The following is a 17,670-nucleotide window of genomic DNA, read 5'->3' as shown; positions in this document are numbered from 1 at the left end:
CAGTGGAGCAGCACCAATTGGAGGAGATACTCAGGTCTTCTTGAAAGGAGTTGCCCGATCTTCTGATGAAAGTCTGCAGTCACTTTATACAGATTTCTTCATCCTTACATTGTGAGCAACACTCGCTGTCAGGATCCTCCAGTATTACCGGTGAGAGCAGACAGTCATGTGACCGCAAGTATGCAGTTTGCATAATTCCGGCAAAATTAAGAGTAGATGTGCATGGCCTCACTCAATTCCTTTCTATTTAGTGGGGTTGAGCACAACTAGTCAATGTGTGATCCATAAAAAACAAGAAAAAAGCTGAATGGCACTAAGAAACAGGTGAGTACTCACTGTTTGAGCAGTCTTAGCAGAATCCAGTAGGATGAGCTGAGTCGACAACCCCACCAAACGGTAATCCACTGGAATAAGGCGTGCTTGCTTGAAAAAACATGAGTGGAAATCCAAACAGGAAGAAAATAGCAGCACCACACAAGTCTTCCAGTAAAAAACCTTTGTCCTTTATTTTAACAACGTGCTGTGGACATGGTTACAGAGAGCAGGATAATTGCAAGATGAACTGGTTAGGTTAATGGACTACGGCCGTTTCGCGTGGTATACGCTTCAACGGGTCCAGAAACAGATTCTGGACCCATTGAAGCGTATACCACGCAAAACGGCCATAGTCCATTAACCTAACCAGTTCGTCTTGCAATTATCCTGCCCTCTGTAACCATGTCCACAGCACGTTGTTAAAATAAAGGACAAAGATTTTTTTTTACTGGAAGACTTGTGTGGTGCTGCTATTTTCTTCCTGTTTGGATAGTCAACGTGTGACCACATGCATGCAAATCGAATACCTGTGGTCACATGACCGCAAATTCTCACTGGTAACACTGGAGACTCCTGACACATGCAGTGGGCAAGCAAGGATTCAGAACTCTGCAGTCACAGAAAGACTACAGACTTTCATCAGAAGATCGGACAACCCTTTTAAGGAGATACTTTTCTGGTAACTTCCTTAGTTACAATCATTTTAGTCACTGGGGGGAAATTATTTACATAATTTATATAATGTCTCCTGAGACAACCCTTTGAAGCTTGACCTCGAGTGGAAAGACAATATATATTGGGACAATTTAATTAATACGCACTATAGGAAATATTTTACCTTTCTTTTCTAATGACTAACTGTAAAAATTAAAAAAATGAGAGTACAATGACTATCAACCATAGTAGTATATGTAACAACAAGCTGATGTATTTATCTCAAGATGACAAGACTTCCTAAAACCAACTCTGTGTGCATAGTGAGACATTCTAATAATGTCAAACCATATACACTTCTCACTGCTTCCTTGATTCTCATGCGGTACTTTAATCTTCAAAGCTCCTTGGCAAATGATCCATTACAGAAAAAACTGGGAATGGATTCAAATTGAGGGATCACTGTGATTTTTATTGCGTTGTGCTCCCCAGTTGCATGGTTAAGTCTCTTGATGTCTACAAGTTTTCTGGTGATGAATGAGCCGAAACTTCCGAATGAAACTTTTACCACATTTCGAACATGAAAACGGTCTCTCTCCAGTGTGAGTCTTCTCATGGAAAACTAGATCACACTTATTACTGAAACATCTCCCACATTCCAAACATGGGAATGGTTTCTCCCCTGTGTGTGTCCTCTGGTGAACAAGAAGCTGCTGTTTACGTGTAAAGCATTTGCCGCACTCAGAGCATGGAAATGGCTTCTCTCCTGTGTGGATTAGCTGATGATAAAAAAGGTTAGATTTACCTGAAAAACGTTTGCCACATTCAATGCATGAAAAAGGTCTCTCTCCAGTGTGTGTTTTCTCATGCTTCACCAGATCACTTTTCGTTTTGAAGCGCTTTCCACACTCGGGGCAAGGGAAAGGCTTTTCACCTGTATGAATAATCTGATGGCGGACCAAATTTGATTTCTTGGTAAAACATTTTCCACAGGCAGAGCATGAAAATGGGGTTTTACATACATCAATTGTCTCTTCTGGAATCAGACCTGAATTTTTTGTAAAACAATGAAAACATGGGAACAAGTCATTACATGTATGGGATGTGCAATGCACATCAATATTTGTTGCATCGGGATCACTTCTCTTGAGGGCAGAACCATCACATACTACATCTGGTCCACCCAGAGCCTGATTTTCCTTAACCACTGCAATGTCTTTTTCTTTCATATCACAAATAGATAAAATTGGATCTTCCCCAGCAACAATCTTCCTATTCTTTCCATCACCTACAAAATATAATACAATTTTTCATTGTGGTACATAAATTTATACTATAAAAAAAGTGTTTGGTCAATTTGTTCTTTTCTACCATCAGAGTTTTATCAGTTTTTCTCGTAAACACTCAGTGAAAAAATGCATAGCACTAGGATGCAACTAGTATGGCATTCATGTGCTAAGTTTTCCACAGACCCATAGACCATGATTCTTCAAAGTGTTTGCACCAGAAAATTTTTCGAGCAATGTGTAGTTCTGCAAAAATATTGGGACTTTCCACTCTTGCACAACTTTGATAGCAGCTTTGTCAAATTGGGCAAGTCTGCGGCAATGCCTGCCCATCAAATTCATCAACATTTTTATTTTTTTTTTACACATTTCTGTGCTGTTTGGTACTGGCCACAGAGGCGCAGTCTGCAAGACTGCATGTGAGGTCAGACGGCCAGAGCTCACTGCGCCTGCACTAGCCAGTATTAAACAGCGCAGGCGCCGGATTTCATGGGAAAACAGCGCGGAGGGGGCGGCGGCCGGCGCCCCAGAAGCTTTGAGTGACGGCAGTGTGGCATTTCCAGCAGGGGGGTTAAGACCTGCCTTCCTGTCTAAACAAAGGCATTTTGGCGAAATTATAAAACGCTTTATTTTGGCAATAACTGCACCAAAAACTAAAAGAGCCACCTTGTTAGAATGCAGCATTACTGCTGCACAAGGTGGCTCTTTTAGTTTATAACGGCTGGAGGGGGTGACAGTGGCCCTTTAAGTGGCATGCACCTCATTGAATTTGGCCCATTCTACTCCAAAATATTCCTTCATTAAGAGTAGCGTGTACAACGAATCGAGACAACAGTCTTTCATTGGGAAATTAGATCCAGGACTTGGTACAAAAATGGACATGTCTAGGTTATCTTTTGCAAAAACACATGAAGATTTGAAGAGCCTCCTAGACTATGAGTTTGTGTTCTAGCCATGAACAACACAGATAGAACACATACAAGAAAAAGAGACATCTGAATGAAACTTAATGACTAGGGACAAAAAGGCTACAAACATGGGACAACCTTATGGGTTTTGTAATTATTACTCACATGGTGTGGTAGTAGGTGACTCCTCCTTGCATTGCTCCTCATTCTTCTCAAATGCATCTTCTTCATCTTCTAGTACTTCAACTTTAATATCAATCAAATCTTCACCCTACGTAATTCACAAACAACACGATGGACTCGTATGGATATAAAGAGAGGATTTTACTTGCTCCAATTCCATTCCATTCTACCTGAGAGTCTTGTGAGGTCTCTTGATCTTCCTTTGGAAGGTCCTTGGAGTAAAGAGGAATGGGACATTTTTCAGGTGTATATCTCCTATTAGGACCATCTGTAGAAAACAAACAAACAAACAGTGGTTTAATATACGGTAAATGCTTTATGCGTTAGGCACATGATTAAGCTACCTATTGTAACAGGCAGTGAATGTCTCCTCTTACCCTGTGATGTGAGGGATGGGTCATTTACTATGATGTCCATGTACAGATTTCTGTGTCCTTCTAAATACTCCCAGACCTAGGTGAGAGAATATTATCATTTATTTAGGAATCTGACACAGACAAGAGTCATCACAGGGCAGTCTATAAGTAATCTGATAAAAAGTATGTACATAAAAAAAGTGTACTCCCCCACCCATCCCCATGTGAAAAGAGAAAGTGTCCCTCTGATGCAGCACCTTGTAAGACAGCTATGGGTGCTCAAGCGCGACTGCTGCAGAGGGGGGACTTACCCCTCCATTGTGGCATTTGCAGCTGCATACCGTGGATGAGTTCAGAAGCATTGCAACTAAAGAGAGAATACCAAGGGCAATTTTTGCAGCATGCTGCAAAGATGAGTGGGTTCAATTGGCTTTGGTAAGCTCTACATAGATATATATTCCAACTCAAAAAAAATATCAACAATATCTCTCTTAATTGATGACATCTATGGTTTGATCTCTTTGCCGGTGTGGATTGGATGGGTTGCTACCAACATCTGGTGAGAATTTCAGGTCAATAGCAGTCATGGCTGAAAGTGTCGGTACCCTTGAAATTGTTCTAGAAATTAAGTATTTCTCATAGAAAATTATTGCAATTACACATACTTTTTTATACTACACGTTTATTTAATTTGCGTGTATTGGAAAAAAAAAACACACAAAAAAAAAAATCAGAGAAAAAAAGAGGCATACTGGACATACAGTTAGGTCGATATATATATTTGGACAGAGACAACGTTTTTCTAATTTTGGTTATAGACATTACCACAATGAATTTTAAAGAAAACAATTCAGATGCAGTTGAAGTTCAGACTTTCAGCTTTCATTTGAGGGTATCCACATTAAAATTGGATGAAGGGTTTAGGAGTTTCAGCTCCTTAACATGTGCCACCCTGTTTTTAAAAGGGACCAAAAGTAATTGAACAGATTCAATAATTTTAAATAAAATGTTCATATTTAGTACATGGTTGAAAACCCTTTGTTGGCAATGACGTCCATGAGTTCAAGACTTCAGGCAATCACCAGATGCTGGGTTTCCTCCTTTTTGATGCTCTGCCAGGCCTTCACTACAGTGGTTTTCAGTTGCTCTTTGTTTGTGGGCCTTTCTGTCTGAAGTTTAGTCTTTAACAAGTGAAATGCATGCTCAAATGGGTTGAGATCAGGTGACTGACTTGGCCATTCAAGAATATTCCACTTCTTTGCTTTAATAAACTCCTGGGTTGCTTTGGCTTTATGTTTTGGGTCATTGTCCATCCGAGTATGAAACGACGACCAATCAGTTTGGCTGCATTTGGCTGGATCTGAGCACACAGTATGTCTCTGAATACCTCAGAATTCATTCGGCTGCTTCTGTCCTGTGTCACATCATCAATAAACACTAGTGACCCAGTGCCACTGGCAGCCATTCATGCCCAAGCCATCACACTGCCTCCGCCGTGTTTTACAGATGATGTGGTATGCTTTGGATCATGAGCTGTACCACGCCTTCGCCATACTTTTCTCTTTCCATCATTCTGGTATGGTAACTAAAGCAATTGTTATCATCCACCTCTCGTATCTCCCCTTTTCCTCATAGTTTGTAAGCTTGCGAGCAGGGCCCTCATTCCTACTGGTATCTGTTTTGAACTGTATTTCTGTTATGCTGTAATGTCTATTGTCTGTACAAGTCCCCTCTATAATTTGTAAAGTGCTGCGGAATATGTTGGCGCTATATAAATAAAAATTATTGTTATTATTATTCTGGTAGAGGTTGATCTTGGTATCATCTGTCCAAAGAATGTTCTTCCAGAACTCTGCTGGCTTTTTTAGATGTTTTTTAGCAAAGTCCAGTCTAGCCTTTTTATTCTTGATGCTTATGAGTGGCTTGCACCGTGCAGTGAACCCTCTGTATGTACTTTCATGCAGTCTTCTCTTTATGGTAGATTTGGATATTGATACGCCTACCTCCTGGAGAGTGTTGGTCACTTGGTTGGCTGTTGTGAAGGGGTTTCTCTTCACCATGGAGATTATTTTGCGATCATCCACCACTGTTGTCTTCCGTGGGTGCCCATGTCTTTTTGCATTGATGAGTTCACCATTGCTTTCTTTCTTTCTCAGGATGTACCAAACTGTAGATTTTGCCACTCGTAATATTGTATGTTGTGAATTCTGTGGTCAAGCTCCCTCCTGTGGTCATGAGTGGTACTTCGGCTGGTTCTGTCCTTGAGCTTCCTTTGGTGGATGTGAGTGGGGCTGCGGCTTCTGAGTTTCCTTCCTCAGGTGATGAGGTTAAGTCGTTAGGTGCTGCTCTATTTAACTCCACCTAGTTCTTTGTTCCTGGCCTCCAGTCAATGTTCCAGTATTGGTCTTGCTCTCTCCTGGATCGTTCTTGTGGCCTGTCTGCCCTGCATAAGCTAAGTTTTGCTGGTGTTACTTTTGTTTGCTATTTTTCCTGTCCAGCTTGCTGTATTGGTTTTTCTTGCTTGCTGGAAGCTCTGAGACGCAGAGGGAGCACCTCCGTACCGTTAGTCGGTGCGGAGGGTCTTTTTGCGCCCTCTGCGTGGTTGTTTGTAGGTTTTTGTACTGACCGCAAAGCTATCTTTCCTATCCTCGGTCTATTCAGTAAGTCGGGCCTCACTTTGCTAAAATCTATTTCATCTCTGTGTTTGTATTTTCATCTTTACTCACAGTCATTATATGTGGGGGGCTGCCTTTTCCTTTGGGAAATTTCTCTGAGGCAAGGTAGGTTTATTTTTCTATCTTCAGGGCTAGCTAGTTTCTCAGGCTGTGCCCGAGGCGCCTAGGTCTGGTCAGGAGCGCTCCACGGCTACCTCTAGTGTGGTATGATAGGATTAGGGATTGCGGTCAGCAGAGTTCCCACGTCTCAGAGCTCGTCCTATGTTAATAGTAACTATCAGGTCACTTTGTGTGCTCTTAACCACTAGGTCCATTGTGGTTCTGAATCACCAGTTCATAACAGTACTGGAGGCCCAAAGTACTAATGCTTCTCAATAGAGGGAAAAGAGAAGTTCTGAGACCATTTTTTTTTCTTTGCACTGTGTTTTGTCTTTCTTTTCCCCTTTACATCAGGGTGGTTCAGAACACAGGTGTAGACATGGACATTCAAGGTCTGTCCTCTTTGATGGATAATCTTGCTATAAGTGTACAGAACATTCAAGATTTAATGGTTCAGAATCCTATGTTAGAACCTAAAATTCCTATTCCTGAGTTATTTTCTGGAGATAGAGCTAAGTTTCTGAATTTTAAAAATAATTGTAAACTATTTCTGGCTTTGAAACCCCGCTCCTCTGGTGACCTAGTTCAACAAGTAAAGATCATTATTTCTTTATTACGTGGCGACCCTCAAGACTGGGCATTTTCCCTTGCGCCAGGAGATCCTGCATTATGTGATATTGATGCGTTTTTTCTGGCGCTCGGGTTGCTTTATGATGAACCTAATTCAGTGGATCAGGCAGAGAAAATCTTGCTGGCTCTGTGTCAGGGTCAGGATGAGGTAGAGATATATTGTCAGAGGTTTAGGAAGTGGTCTGTGCTCACTCAGTGGAATGAATGTGCTCTGCCAGCAATTTTCAGAAAGGGTCTCTCTGAAGCCCTTAAGGATGTCATGGTGGGATTTCCTATGCCTGCTGGTCTGAATGAGTCTATGTCTTTGGCCATTCAGATCGATCGACGCTTACGTGAGCGTAAAACTGTCCACCATTTGGCGGTATTATCTGAGCATAAACCTGAGCCTATGCAATGTGATAGGACTTTGACCAGAGCTGAACGGCAAGAACACAGACGTCGGAATGGGCTGTGTTTTTACTGTGGTGATTCCACTCATGCTATCTCCGATTGTCCTAAGCGCACTAAGCGTTTCGCTAGGTCTGCCACCATTGGTACGGTACATTCGAAATTTCTTTTGCCCGTTACTTTGATCTGCTCGTTGTCATCCTATTCTGTCATGGCATTTGTGGATTCAGGCGCTGCCCTGAATTTGATGGACTTGGAGTTTGCTAGGCGCTGTGGGTTTTTCTTGGAGCCCTTGCAGCATCCTATTCCATTGAGAGGAATTGATGCTACGCCTTTGGCCAAGAATAAGCCTCAGTATTGGACCCAACTGACCATGTGCATGGCTCCTGCGCATCAGGAGGATATTCGCTTTTTGGTGTTGCAGAATCTGCATGATGTGGTCGTGTTGGGGTTGCCATGGCTACAAGTCCATAACCCAGTATTGAATTGGAAATCTATGTCTGTGTCCAGCTGGGGTTGTCAGGGGGTACATGGTGATGTTCCATTTCTGTCTATTTCATCATCCACCCCTTCTGAGGTCCCAGAGTTCTTGTCAGATTACCAGGATGTATTTGATGAGCCCAAGTCCAGTGCCCTACCTCCGCATAGGGATTGCGATTGTGCTATCGATTTGATTCCTGGTAGTAAGTTTCCTAAAGGTCGACTGTTTAATTTGTCTGTACCTGAGCACGCCGCTATGCGGAGTTACGTAAAGGAATCCTTGGAGAAGGGTCATATTCGCCCGTCGTCGTCGCCATTGGGAGCAGGGTTCTTTTTTGTGGCCAAGAAGGATGGTTCGCTGAGACCTTGTATTGATTACCGCCTTCTAAATAAAATCACAGTCAAATTTCAATACCCCTTGCCGCTGCTGTCTGATTTGTTTGCTCGGATTAAGGGGGCTAGTTGGTTCACCAAGATAGATCTTCGTGGTGCGTATAATCTTGTGCGTATTAAAAAGGGCGATGAATGGAAAACAGCATTTAATACGCCCGAGGGCCATTTTGAGTACCTGGTTATGCCATTCGGTCTTTCTAATGCTCCATCAGTATTTCAGTCCTTTATGCATGACATCTTCCGAGAGTACCTGGATAAATTCCTGATTGTATACTTGGATGATATTTTGGTCTTCTCGGATGATTGGGAGTCTCACGTGAAGCAGGTTAGAAGGGTGTTCCAGGTCCTGCGTGCGAATTCTTTGTTTGTGAAGGGGTCAAAGTGTCTCTTTGGTGTTCAGAAGGTTTCATTTTTGGGTTTCATTTTTTCCCCTTCTACTATCGAGATGGACCCTGTTAAAGTTCGGGCCATTTATGATTGGACTCAGCCGACATCTCTGAAGAGTCTGCAAAAGTTCCTGGGCTTTGCTAATTTTTATCGTCGCTTCATCAATAATTTTTCTAGTATTGCTAAACCGTTGACTGAGTTAACCAAGAAGGGTGCTGATGTGGTCAATTGGTCTTCTGCTGCTGTGGAAGCTTTTCAGGAGTTGAAGCGTCGTTTTTCTTCTGCCCCTGTGTTGTGCCAGCCAGATGTTTCGCTCCCGTTCCAGGTCGAGGTTGATGCTTCTGAGATTGGAGCAGGGGCTGTTTTGTCGCAAAGAAGTTCTGATGGCTCGGTGATGAAACCATGCGCCTTCTTTTCCAGGAAGTTTTCGCCTGCTGAGCGTAATTATGATGTTGGCAATCGAGAGTTGCTGGCCATGAAGTGGGCATTCGAGGAGTGCCGTCATTGACTTGAAGGAGCTAAGCATCGCGTGGTGGTCTTGACTGATCACAAGAACTTGGCTTATCTCGAGTCTGCCAAACGGTTGAATCCTAGACAGGCTCGTTGGTCGCTGTTTTTCTCTCGTTTTGACTTTGTGGTTTCGTACCTTCCGGGCTCTAAAAATGTGAAGGCGGATGCCCTGTCTAGGAGTTTTGTGCCCGACTCTCCGGGTTTGCCTGAGCCGGCGGGTATTCTCAAGGAGGGGGTGATTTTGTCTGCCATCTCCCGTGATTTGCGGCGGGTGCTGCAAAAATTTCAGGCTAATAGACCTGACCGTTGCCCAACGGAGAAACTGTTTGTCCCTGATAAATGGACGAGTAGAGTTATCTCTGAGGTTCATTGTTCGGTGTTGGCTGGTCATCCTGGAATCTTTGGTACCAGAGATTTGGTGGCTAGATCCTTTTGGTGGCCGTCTCTGTCGCGGGATGTGCGTTCGTTTGTGCAGTCCTGTGGGATTTGTGCTCGGGCTAAGCCCTGCTGTTCTCGTGCCAGTGGGTTGCTTTTACCCTTGCCGGTCCCGAAGAGGCCCTGGACACATATCTCTATGGATTTTATTTTGGATCTCCCCATCTCTCAAAAGATGTCGGTCATTTGGGTGGTTTGTGATCACTTCTCTAAGATGGTCCATTTGGTACCCTTGTCTAAATTGCCCTCCTCCTCTGATTTGGTGCCATTGTTTTTCCAGCATGTGGTTCGTTTACATGGCATTCCGGAGAACATCGTTTCTGACAGAGGTTCCCAGTTTGTTTCGAGGTTTTGGCGAGCCTTTTGTGCTAGGATGGGCATTGATTTGTCTTTTTCCTCGGCTTTCCATCCTCAGACAAATGGCCAAACTGAACAAACCAATCAGACCTTGGAAACATATCTGAGATGTTTTGTTTCTGCTGATCAGGATGATTGGGTGTCCTTTTTGCCTTTGGCTGAGTTTGCCCTTAATAATCGGGCCAGCTCGGCTACTTTGGTTTCGCCGTTTTTCTGCAATTCTGGTTTCCATCCTCGTTTCTCTTCAGGGCAGGTTGAGTCTTCGGACTGTCCTGGTGTGGATACTGTGGTGGATAGGTTGCAGCAGATTTTGACTCATGTAGTGGACAATTTGACATTGTCCCAGGAGAAGGCTCAACGTTTCGCTAACCGCAGGCGCTGTGTGGGTCCCCGACTTCGTGTTGGGGATTTGGTTTGGTTGTCGTCTCGTTATATTCCTATGAAAGTTTCCTCTCCTAAGTTTAAGCCTCGTTTCATTGGTCCGTATAGGATTTCTGAGGTTCTTAATCCTGTGTCTTTTCGTTTGACCCTTCCCGCTTCTTTTTCCATCCATAATGTATTCCATAGGTCATTGTTGCGGAGATACGTGGCACCTGTGGTTCCATCCGTTGATCCTCCTGCCCCGGTTTTGGTTGAGGGGGAGTTGGAGTATATAGTGGAGAAGATTTTGGATTCTCGTATTTCGAGACGGAAACTCCAGTACCTGGTTAAGTGGAAGGGTTATGGTCAGGAAGATAATTCCTGGGTCTTTGCCTCTGATGTTCATGCTGCCGATCTGGTTCGTGCCTTTCATTTGGCTCATCCTGGTCGGCCTGGGGGCTCTGGTGAGGGTTCGGTGACCCCTCCTCAAGGGGGGGTTACTGTTGTGAATTCTGTGGTCAAGCTCCCTCCTGTGGTCATGAGTGGTACTTCGGCTGGTTCTGTCCTTGAGCTTCCTTTGGTGGATGTGAGTGGGGCTGCGGCTTCTGAGTTTCCTTCCTCAGGTGATGAGGTTAAGTCGTTAGGTGCTGCTCTATTTAACTCCACCTTGTTCTTTGTTCCAGGCCTCGAGTCAATGTTCCAGTATTGGTCTTGCTCTCTCTGGATCGTTCTTGTGGTCTGTCTGCCCTGCATAAGCTAAGTTTTGCTGGTGTTACTTTTGTTTGCTATTTTTCCTGTCCAGCTTGCTATATTGGTTTTTCTTGCTTGCTGGAAGCTCTGAGACGCAGAGGGAGCACCTCCGTACCGTTAGTCGGTGTGGAGGGTCTTTTTGCACCCTCTGCGTGGTTGTTTGTAGGTTTTTGTGCTGACCGCAAAGCTATCTTTCCTATCCTCGGTCTATTCAGTAAGTCGGGCCTCACTTTGCTAAAATCTATTTCATCTCTGTGTATTTTCATCTTTACTCACAGTCATTGTATGTGGGGGGCTGCCTTTTCCTTTGGGGAATTTCTCTGAGGCAAGGTAGGTTTATTTTTCTATCTTCAGGGCTAGCTAGTTTCTCAGGCTGTGCCCGAGGCGCCTAGGTCTGGTCAGGAGCGCTCCACGGCTACCTCTAGTGTGGTATGATAGGATTAGGGATTGCGGTCAGCAGAGTTCCCACGTCTCAGATCTCGTCCTATGTTAATAGTAACTATCAGGTCACTTTGTGTGCTCTTAACTACTAGGTCCATTGTGGTTCTGAATCACCAGTTCATAACAATTGTAGCAATTTCTCGGATGGGTTTTTTCTGTTTTTGCAGCTTAAGGATGGCTTGTTTCACCTGCATGGAGAGCTCCTTTGACCGCATGTTTACTTCACAGCAAAACCTTCCAAATGCAAGCACCACACCTCAAATCAACTCCAGGCCTTTTATCTTCTTAATTGAGAATGACATAACGAAGGAATTGCTCACACCTGTCCATGAAATAGCCTTGGAGTCAATTGTCCAATTACTTTTGGTCCCTTTAAAAACAGGGTGGCACATGTTAAGGAGCTGAAACTCCTAAACCCTTCATCCAATTTTAATGTGGATACCCTCAAATGAAAGCTGAAAGTCTGAACTTCAACTGCATCTGAATTGTTTTCTTTAAAATTCATTGTGGTAATGTCTATAACCAAAATTAGAAAAATGTTGTCTCTGTCCAAATATATATATATGGACCTAACTGTAATTTCACACAAAACCCCCAAAATGCACTGGACAAAAAATTGTTGACACCCTCAACTTAATATTTGAATGCACACCCCTTTAGGAATAAATAACTGCAATCAATCGCTTCCTATAACCATCAACAAGCAACGGACGGTGCCAAGATGCGCTCTCAGCATCTCATTCACCAGTGGTTTTCAGAGGGGATGGTCGCATCTTGGCACCGTCCAGGTTGAAAAACTATTTAGCCCCCAGACATGGATTACAGCGTGAGACACAACGACCAACAGGTATGGTATATTGTTTTTTTATTTTATTTTTATTACAGGAGATCGAGGGCTTGGGGGAATTAGGTGTTGCAGTAAGTATGGTTTAATTTAGAATAATAAAGGAGTCTGTCATTTTTTCAAATAAAGGATTTTATTCTGTCTGTCTCTGTATTTAACATATAACTATAGGATTAGTAATAGATAGGTGTCTTATAGACACCTCTCCATTACTAAGCCGTGGGCTTGGTGTCACCTGACATTACATAGGTGACATGAACCCCACAAATATTAACTCCACTTGCCACCACTACAGGGCAAGTGAGAAGAGCCGTGTAAAGCACCAGAAAAGGTGCATCTAATAGATGTGCCTTTTCTGGGCAGCTGTGGGCTGCTGTTCTTAGGCTGGGGGGGGCAATATCCATGGCCCCTTATCAACTGAGAATACCAGCCCCCAGCTGTGAGCTTTAGCAAGGCTGGTTGTCAAAAATTGGGGGACCCCACAACGTTTTTTTTTAATTATTAACACTTAATACTTCTAGTTAAAAAATATATATATATAATTATATGTTTAAAAATGATGCAGATGTAAAGTAGACATGTGGCAAATGTTATTTATTAATTATTTTGTGTGATATAACCCTCTGGTTTAAGGGCATAAGAATGAAAATGTTTGAAAATTCCAAACATTTTTAACATTTTCACCAAATTTTCACAAGTAGAGGCAAGTCATATTGAACAAATGTTACCACTATCATGAAGTACAATATGTCATGAGCAAACAGTCTAAGGGCTCTTTTCCATTTGCAAGAAACACATCCGTGTCTCGCATGTGAAAACCAAGCTCTGGCGCTGGCACTTGGGAGCGGAGCGTGCGGCCGCATAGCAATACATGGAGCTGCACACTCTGCTCCCAAGTGCCGGCGCCAGAGCTTGGTTTTCACATGCAAGACACGGACGTGTTTCTCGCAAATGGAAAAGAGCCCTAAGAATCAGTGGGCTATGTTGAAGTGTTCCAGAGTTATTACCACATAAAAGGTCACTGGTCTGAATTGTAAAAGTTGGCCTGGTCATGAAGGTGACAACTAGCTTCTGCCTGTAGACCGCAGCCAGTGCTATAACGCCTGCATCCTCTGTTTTTTGCCTGACAATCTTCAAACAGGCTTACATGAGTAAGTGTCAGGGCAGCTTTCAACTGTACCCAGTTCCGGGGACATAGATACTGTTGAAAGGGATGCCAGCCCTCTAGTCATGCCACTGACACCATTCCGTGCCCCTCATTCTCCTCCAATACCCTTTCCGGTGCTAGAAACTGTGTTGAGGCAGCATTCACATGTCTTCCTTGTAACAGAATAATCTCCCAGCCATGCTCACCTCTCCAGTTAGGAGATGCACAATCTTGTTGGTGAGTTGTAAAATCTTTTGCTCATTATCGTTCTCCTGAGTCATCACATGAGGAGACACTGCAATGTAATTTTGTGTCCTGCTCCATCTTCCTGAGCTATTGCCAGATATCTCAGGTTCCTCAAATGTCTTCTTTGTAAAAATATAACCCTAAATGATAAATACACAATAAAACATTATTGTGGGGTCAAATCTTACATCAAGCTGTGCAACACAACCTTATCTTCCAGTTGTTTTATTGATATAAAGCCTATTCATGTTTTACTAATACAAAAACATTTAATGTCATCCTCAATCCCTGACCTTACTGACCATGGCTCAATTTTACTCATCGCTGATTCCCTGGTCTCTCTGGTTGTGTCCCCATCTTATCACTTAATCCCTCACCTCTCTGGACATGTTCCCATCTCATCATTAAATCTTTTGCCTCTCTCAACGTGTCCCCATCTTAGTCTGGGTTCATATTACGTTTCCCCAGTCCGTTAGACGGACTGCGTTACACCACGGCATAACGCGGTGTAACGCAGTCAGTTAACGCTGCCATTAAGCCCTATTTCGGGCGCATCGCTAGCGCATGCCCACAATGGACGTGCGCTAGCTATGTGCCATCATGGAGTGACGGACCCTCGGACGCGGGCTGCAGCGTTTCCGTCACCGCTAGCGCAGATAGAGCTAGCAGATGCTCTATCTGCGCTAGCGCGATCGAATTTCAGCACTTACGTTAACGCAGCCCGGTTAACGCATGTGTTGAACGGGTTGCTTTAATGCAATGTGAACCTAGCCTTATCATTGAATCCCTCAACGTTCTGGAAATGTCCCCATCTTATCATTGAATCCCTCAACTCTCTTGATGTGTCCCCATCTTATCACTGAATCTCTCACCTCTCTGCAAATGTCTCCATCTTATCATTGAATCCCTCGCCTCTCTTGATGTGTCCCCATCTTATCGTTGAATCCCTCAACTCTCTGGAAATGTCCCCCCATCTTATTGTTAAATCCCTCAACTCTCTGGAAAAATCTCCAACTTATCATTGAATCCCTCAACTCTCTTCATGTGTTACCATCTTATCGATGAATCTCTCACCTCTCTGGAAATGTCCCCATTTTATCATGAAATCCCTCAACTCTCTTGATGTGTCCCCATCTTATCGTTGAATCTCTCACCTCTCTGGAAATGTCCCCATCTTATCATCAAATCCCTCAACTCTCTTGATGTGTCCCCATCTTATCGTTGAATCTCTCACCTCTCTGGGAATGTCTCCATCTTATCATCGAATCCCTCAACTCTCTTGATGTGTCCCCAGCTTATCGTTGAATCTCTCACCTCTGGAAATGTGTCCCCATCACAAACATACAAACTCCTTGCAGATGTTGTCCTTGGTGGAATTTGAACCCAGGACTCCAGCGCTGCAAGGCTGCAGTGCTAACCACTGAGCCACCGTGCTGCCCCTGACCTCTCTTGATGTGTCCCCATTTTATCATGGAATCCCTTGACGTGTCCCCATTTTATCACTGAATCCCTCGCCTCTCTTGACGTGTCCCCATCTTATCACTGAATCCATTGCCTCTCTGGATGTCTCCCCATCTTATTACTGAGTTCCTCACCTCAGTCCCCATCATTGAATGCATCCAATTTTGGACTGTGAATCGCTTTGATCTAATTTAGATAAGATGCTGTCCGTCACGTCAATCAGACACTTATTCCTAGAAAATACAGAGGTGCTCAACCAATCGCGTCTCCATGTATGGGAGAGATGGCAAAGATGGCTGTAGGCTGATTGTCTGAAGCATCATTCTGCTGACAGCTATGTAATGTGTATGCCTTTATTCATGGCAAAATGCCTCACCTCGCCAGTCAGAAGATAGATGACCTCAAGGGTTAGATTTAATATTCTCCCAGCAATCTTGTCATTATTTATGTCCATTGTCCCTGGAACATCAGAGGTAGCGACTGTGCACGAGTAGAAGAAATTGTATCAGACTTCTATCAATAAGGTGGCATCTGGAAACATGAAAGGACATAATGACGGCAAATAGAAGGAATAGTAAAGCACCTCTCCACCTTTTTCTTTATTGCAGCGCTGGAGAGGTGCTACCCATATAAATTCGCTGCCCTTAGTGGCATACTTACCAGCCACCATCTTCCCTTTTTATCACCTCTGCTCTGGTGTTGTGACCCACCGGATCGCTCCAGCGTTTGCCTGGCAGACCAGAGGTGACAACTTAATGTAAGTCTATGGAGCCAGAACGAGGGTCTCACAGACGTACACCGAGAGCTTGTGACCGTTACCTCTGGCTTCCGGTCAGTCAGGAGCTGCGATCACAAGTTTCGGGACCGGAGCGGCGCTGAAGACAGTGGCTGCTGAGTATATTAGTACGGTCAGGGACCTCTTGAGTAGTGCTTTAAAGGGACACTGTCACCTGAATTTGGAGGGAACAATCTTCAGCCATGGAGGCGGGGTTTTTGATTCACCCTTTCCTTACCCGCTGGCTGCATGCTGGCTGCAATATTGGATTGAAGTTCATTCTCTGTCCTCCATAGTACACGCCTGCACAAGGCAATCTTGCACAGCGCAGGCGTGTAATATGGAGGACAGAGAATGAACTTCAATCCAATATTGCAGCCAGCATGCAGCCAGCGGGTAAGGAAAGGATGAATCAAACACCCAAAAACCCCGCCTCCATGGCTGAAGATTGTTCCCTCCAAATTCAGGTGACAGTGTCCCTTTAAAACCTAAGACAACATAAAAAAAAACATTTAAAAAAGAATCAAAGCTAGTCAAGCCAATAAAAAGTACATATGTATTTATATATAACACCAACATGGTCTGCATTCTCCACGACTCTTGAAGATAATTTGGTAGCACAGTAGCCTGCATCACAGCAGGTGGCAAGGGGTGCCAATTGGTGGTGGGTGGCCAGCCCCCATTACTCGGCAGCCCATGTCACTCTGCTAGAAGGGTTCTATTCCACATACACATACGAGCAGCCAGTCAGACAAAGCTAGCATACATACCGAGCAATGAGACCCCCAAAGCTGCCACTACAGGTGGGCGACCTGGTGCCAGGTATCTGGGCTCTATCACTCCGGTACAGGGGCGGGGCGGAGGGCGTGTCCAGAAGGCAGCTGCTCCTATGCGCGATGACGTCACCAGAAGAGGCGGCACCTCCCGCTGTGTGGGCAGCGCTTAACCACACCAGGAAGTTGCAGTGCGCATGTGTGGAGACTAGTCCTGAGTAGCGCTACATGCCAGTGAGTGCGTGGCGCTACATGTGAGCGCCATACAGCAACTCCATTGTAGACAGTGAGGAGATTCCAGCAGCTGCTCTCTACAGAACCGGCTGCAGTCTGCACCGAGGGTCCTGTGCTCATAGGCACAGGGAACATCGTATCACAGTCCTTTCTCATTTCTTGGCTGCTAAATATACTTTGGGGCACTGCTTAGTTTTTCATGGGATAAACATGAATAATGTAATAATAATATTTTTTTCATTTTTAGATTATTTCTGTCAGGCCAGCAAACTAATTTTCTTGCAAGTAAAGTTGAATTCAGTTTATCCCTTCCCGCAGCATTAAAAATGGCGCGTTCCTCAGACGGGTTTCCTAGAATTTGGCTTTTGCTGTGTTTGTGCCCGCGCCACACTGAAGAGTGGGGAGAGCCTCACAGGGAGGAGATTGACAGAGTCATCGTATTTTACAGCACGAAAGTGGAGTAAATGATGCCAACCACGGACCCACAGTGGAGTATAGTACTCGGGCAGAGCACGGCAGTGTCAAATTCAGCAGGCGGTATACAGCGCTGGATTTCGCACATCTTGCTATGGCAGACAAGTCAT

At 44.2% G+C, this 17,670-nt stretch overlaps 1 protein-coding gene across 1 annotated transcript; it reads right to left on the bottom strand.

The window, feature by feature from the left end:
* Positions 1-1,223: 1,223 nt before the first annotated feature.
* Positions 1,224-16,939, bottom strand: LOC138665436 (oocyte zinc finger protein XlCOF8.4-like). The gene is made up of 7 exons (XM_069752917.1): positions 16,850-16,939; positions 15,681-15,784; positions 13,804-13,983; positions 3,724-3,799; positions 3,517-3,614; positions 3,329-3,434; positions 1,224-2,257 (listed from the first exon to the last, which is right to left on the bottom strand). The coding sequence occupies exons 2-7, from the start codon at positions 15,756-15,758 to the stop codon at positions 1,470-1,472; spliced, it is 1,326 nt and encodes a 441-aa protein (XP_069609018.1). The 5' UTR covers positions 15,759-15,784; positions 16,850-16,939; the 3' UTR covers positions 1,224-1,469.
* Positions 16,940-17,670: the final 731 nt, after the last annotated feature.

Source organism: Ranitomeya imitator, chromosome 2 (genome assembly GCF_032444005.1).
Source record: "Ranitomeya imitator isolate aRanImi1 chromosome 2, aRanImi1.pri, whole genome shotgun sequence".
NCBI classification, from domain to species: Eukaryota; Metazoa; Chordata; class Amphibia; order Anura; family Dendrobatidae; genus Ranitomeya; species Ranitomeya imitator.
Note: the sequence above shows the minus strand (reverse complement) of the source record. Positions and strands in the feature narration are given on the sequence as shown.